We start from the raw sequence: 4,578 nt of genomic DNA on the forward strand, positions 1-4,578 counted from the left end.
GGCCCCCGTGCCCAAAAAAAAAAAAAAAAGAAAAAAAAAAGAAAAGAAGGACCCTGGTTTGGACACTAACACGCACAGTCTCTGCTTCGGTCCCTAAGCCCCACCCCGACCCATCTGCCACCAAGGCCCCTCAGAGTTTCCTGACCATTTATTTGTTTTCTGTTTCTTATTGCTCTTGGTTAATGGAAATGAGAGTCATATAACATAAAATGAACCATTTTAAAGTGAACAGTTCAGTGGCATTTGGTACATTTCCCAATGTCGTGCAACCATCTATACCAAGTTCCACCCCCAAAGACGCCCACCCATCAGCTCACTCCCCGTTCCTCCCTCCCCCGGCCCCTGGCAACCACCCATCTGCCTTCCGTCCCTGTGGATTTACCTTTTCCACACATTTCACATAAATGGGATCACACGTTATGTGGACTTTGGGGTCCGGCTTCTCTCACTGAGCGTGTTTTCAAGGCTCACCCACGTTGTGGCCTGGGTCCATACTTCTCCCCAAGGCGTTGTGGGCAGGGGCACTCGTGTCACCCCGCCACGGCACCCAGCCGGTGCCCGGGAAATCCCCAGCGTGCCAGCCGACGGGGCTGGAGAGCCCACCACCCTGGTCCCTTGCTGTGCAGAACAAACACCCCCAGGAAGAGGTGGTGGCTCTCCCTCTGCGGTGACAGAGTAAGGCCTGAGCCCACGCTTCTGCTCAGCTTTCCAGGCTGCTGTGTTTATGCACCACTGGGCCAAGGGGATTAAAGGGTCTGCCCAGCCTGAGGGTCAGAAAACAGGTAGGTCAAATGCCCCACATGGAGGCAGCCCAGGCAAGGAGCTTCCTGGGGCCTCACGGGGACTGCCAGGCTCTTGAATCACCCGATTAGGGGACCCACCAAGCTGAGTCATGCTGGGCTGGGCTGGGCTGGGCAGGGCGGGGCAGCTGGCCCAAGCAGGCCTGAGAGAGATCCATCCCGTGATGGGGTTAGGGTTAGGGTTTGGGTTAGAGTCACTCCAGTGGCCAGGAGGGGGCGCAGGGCTCAGGCAGAGACGCAAAGCCACCCACCTGCCCTTTATCTGTTTCCGTCAGAAGGTGACTAAGCGCCCACCTTGGCCCTGCCTGCAGTTTTCTTGGTGAAGCCAAGCCAAAGCTCCTCTCTGGGCCTCGGTTTCCCCTTACATCAGGTGGGTGTAACCTGCCCTGTGTGCCTCATGGGGCTGTGGGCAGGCTCAAGGGAGGTCCAGATAAGCCAGGGGATGTGGGGGTCAGTGTTGGGGACCACTCATGCCTCCAGGAGAAGAAGCAGCCACATGGCGCAGACCCAAGGCTGAGAAAATGTCAGCCGGTTGGTCACCCAACGCTCAGTGGGTGAAAATGCTTCCAAAAGGCCCCGCCCTCAAGGCCTGGGGCCACTGAAACACAGGCCAAGAAGGGCAAAGCAGAGAGCTCAGGCCCTGGGGTCAGGAGACCTTGCAAGGCCTTCGGGAGGGGTGGGGGGCGGAGCCTGGTGCAGGGCCCAGCTGTATTCATCCTGGGTCGTCGCGGCTTCACAACAGCCGCAGGGGTGAGGCCAGCTGCTTCTCTTCTCAGGCCCCGAGTTCCACATCTCTCGGCCTCCATAGTGGGCTCCACTTTCCAGATGAGGAAACCGAGGCACAGGGAGTCACAGAACTTTCCAGGTCTGGGTGACTCTGAGACCTCCTGAAACACCCCTCCAGCTCCTGATCTGGGAGTCTGCTGGCCTCAGCTCTGGGCCACACAGCCAGTCACAAGGATGGGCTGTGTCACCTCCCCTCTTCAGCTTCCTCCTCCATCGTGACCAGGCGCTTAAGCCCTGCCCCAGAAACCTGCGGGGGGGGCCCAGGGCTCATCTCAGGCCACTCCCACCCCACCTCAGCCATTCCACCCCCTGCCTGGGCGCCAGAGGATTCTCTCAGGACCAACAGCCTCACTCCCTCCAGCACCAGGGCCACGTTCCCAGCGCCAACGAGGCATCAGGTCCCAGCTGGGCCCGTGGGCAGCAGTTTCGGGATCGGAATCCTCCCTGCCCCTGGGGTGAGACTCAGGATCTCTCTCCTAGCGACGCTTCACTCCTGGGCCTCTGCGGCCCGTCTGTGAAGGGGAGGTGGCGGCAGTGGGCCTCGGGAGGAGCTTTCTGTTCTCTGAGGCCTCCCTATAGAAGGTGACAGGAACGGCTGCTCAGAAACAGAACAGTTTTGCCGCTTCTCTGGTCCCCACCTCCGAGCTGTACCCAGCCCCTCCTGGGCCTTATGTCTCCTTCAAGCCACCACCGATGGTCTCAGGGACCTTTTTTTTTAAAATGACTCACAGCTAATCGTCCTCATTATAACCTCTGTTAATCTTTTTCATTATGAAAGTATCCAATGTAACAGACAGCAGGTCTGGAAACCCAGCTGGTCTGGGATGTGGGGGGTGCTGGGGGTGACAAAGGGGAATCTGCTTTACGGAGAATGACTATTGAGACAGCATGCTCAGGCATTGTTTGCACAATCAAAAATGAGTAAAAGAAAATATAAATAAGAGACAGATTCAGAAATGAAGTAATGAAAAGTCAAAAGTGTATACGGCACAAAGTACGCTCGCCCCCTGTCAGCACCTCCCCTACCCCCGCTCAGCGATCCACTGTCAGCGGTTTCTGGTTTCTGGCTGAACCAGCTGGACACCATTCAGTCATGGCCAGGCAGACACACACACACACACACACACACACACACACACACACACACACACATTCCAGGCACACACTCCTCTGGGTATGCACTGTGGAGGAAGCAGGGCTTTGAAATCAGACCACGAGCATTTGAACCCCAGCTGTACTGCTCCGTGCCCCTGGGCAGTTTCTTGGGTGAGCGTCAGTTTCCCCCCAGTTCAGAGGCTCCCTTGGAGGCCCAGGGCTCTTTCTGAGGCTCCCTCTGCAGAAGCTGAGCAGCCTGTCTCCCTGCTCCCCGAAGAGCCTTTCTCCTCAGCCCCTTTCCCGACCAGTGGACAAGAGCTACTGCTTCCTGGGAGCGGCCCCTGGCCTCCCGCTGCCCTGTGTCGGGGTCCCCACGCCACTCCCCACAGAGACACTGGGGCCCTCGGCCCACATCCAAGCAGCCTGGCCTTTGGGCCGCGGGCCTGCTGTGCACCAGGCACTCTGGGCCGTGCTCCTTGTACACAGCCTCCTCCTTGGCGTGACCCTTTGGGACACCCTCAGTCACACATCCTTAGGGGAGGCTCGAGTCCTGCCCCTGCCCCTGCCGTCCACCCTGCACATGTGGCTGGTACCAGGTACCATCGTGCCCTAGCAGGCCAGCCCGAGAGGCTCCCAATCCGGGCCAGGCCACAGGCCTCGGCAAGGCTGGCTCTGGCACTCAGCCATGTGTTCACAGCTGGAAGCCCCCCTGTAAGCAGATAGGGTCGAGTGCCCCCCAAGGAAGAGAACCACTCATGGCTTTCTTGACACAAGAGAAGCCATTTTAGGCCTAAGCCGTTTTGTGATCTAAGCCTGGCCACAGGGCTTGCCCTTGAACAGGCCTCTAATAATCTTAAGGGAATGAAAGAACAGACAACTGTTATCAGGCAAGAGAAATAACAATAGCAAAGATAATAAATCAGTTGTAAAGACTCCCAGTTCTGTCTCAGTGGTAAAGGTTACCCCGAAACACGTTTTTGAGCTGTTTTGCAGAATTTAAACACATCTCCCTACCCCCACCCCAAGTGCTCAGCTACCAGATCAGCTGGAACCTAAGGGACAAGAAGCTGACCTTTGCTGATCCGTCGTAACTTCAATCAACTAAAGCTTGGACTCTATAGACCTCTGCCCCAATTCTATGTTGAATTCTCCCCTGCTCAAGCCCCTTCATGAATATGCAGCTTAAAACTTCCCCAGTTTTGCTGTTTGGGGAGACACTTCTTTGGGAAAGCTCGAAGGCGCTCTCCTTACTTGTTGGAAGGAATAAATCCTTCCTTCTCTCCTCGGCTTGCTTGTGCCTTTTGGCTCCGCACCACCCACCGAGAGGTGAACCCAGTTTTCCAGGAACACCACGACACCTCCCACCTGGGCTCCCAGCTCCTTTGCAGGAGGGGCAGGGGACAGGCAAGTCCCAGGGGATGCCCTGCCCACACCGGGACGTGTAGGTTACAGCGCACCCGAGCACTTGACGGGGATCTAGGGACCCGGTCCTAAGGCTCCGCGGGGCCTTCACTGGCTTTGGACAAATAACCTCCCCTTCTCTGGCCTGGGTTTCCTCCCCTAGAAATGGGGTGTCTCAAGTGGATCAGGAGCCCGAGGTCTCCCAGGCACTTTGTGACCCTCAAGGTATCCCGCTCCTCCACTCCCGCCCTCTGCCGGCCGCGGCTGCTCAACTACCGGATTGGGCGGGAAGGCGGGGTGCCTGGTCCCTCCCGCGGCTCCGCTTCCCGCGGGACCCGAGGGCCCAGCGGGGTGCGGCGGGGCGGGGGTGCCCAAGTTCCCCCTTCCGCGCCCCCAATCCCGCCGGAACCCGGCCGCGCAGGAGCGCCGACCGCTGAGGCCAGGGCCGGGGGGCGGGGGGGGTCACCACCCCCCTCCCGCCGGCCGACCCAATGGC

At 58.4% G+C, this 4,578-nt stretch overlaps 1 protein-coding gene across 1 annotated transcript in view; it reads right to left on the reverse strand.

Moving 5' to 3' along the window:
- Window positions 1–761, reverse strand: part of TSPO (translocator protein) — a 4,331-nt gene extending 3,570 nt beyond the window's left edge. The window contains exon 1 of the mRNA XM_024737638.1: window positions 383–761. Within this exon, the coding sequence (XP_024593406.1) occupies window positions 383–395 (13 nt within the window). The 5' untranslated portion in view covers window positions 396–761. The remainder of the gene's footprint in view (window positions 1–382) is intronic.
- Between the last annotated feature and the right edge of the window lie 3,817 nt (window positions 762–4,578).

The sequence above is a fragment of the Neophocaena asiaeorientalis genome, unplaced genomic scaffold, assembly GCF_003031525.2.
Source record: "Neophocaena asiaeorientalis asiaeorientalis breed wild unplaced genomic scaffold, Neophocaena_asiaeorientalis_V1.1 scaffold242, whole genome shotgun sequence".
Lineage (NCBI taxonomy): Eukaryota > Metazoa > Chordata > Mammalia > Artiodactyla > Phocoenidae > Neophocaena > Neophocaena asiaeorientalis.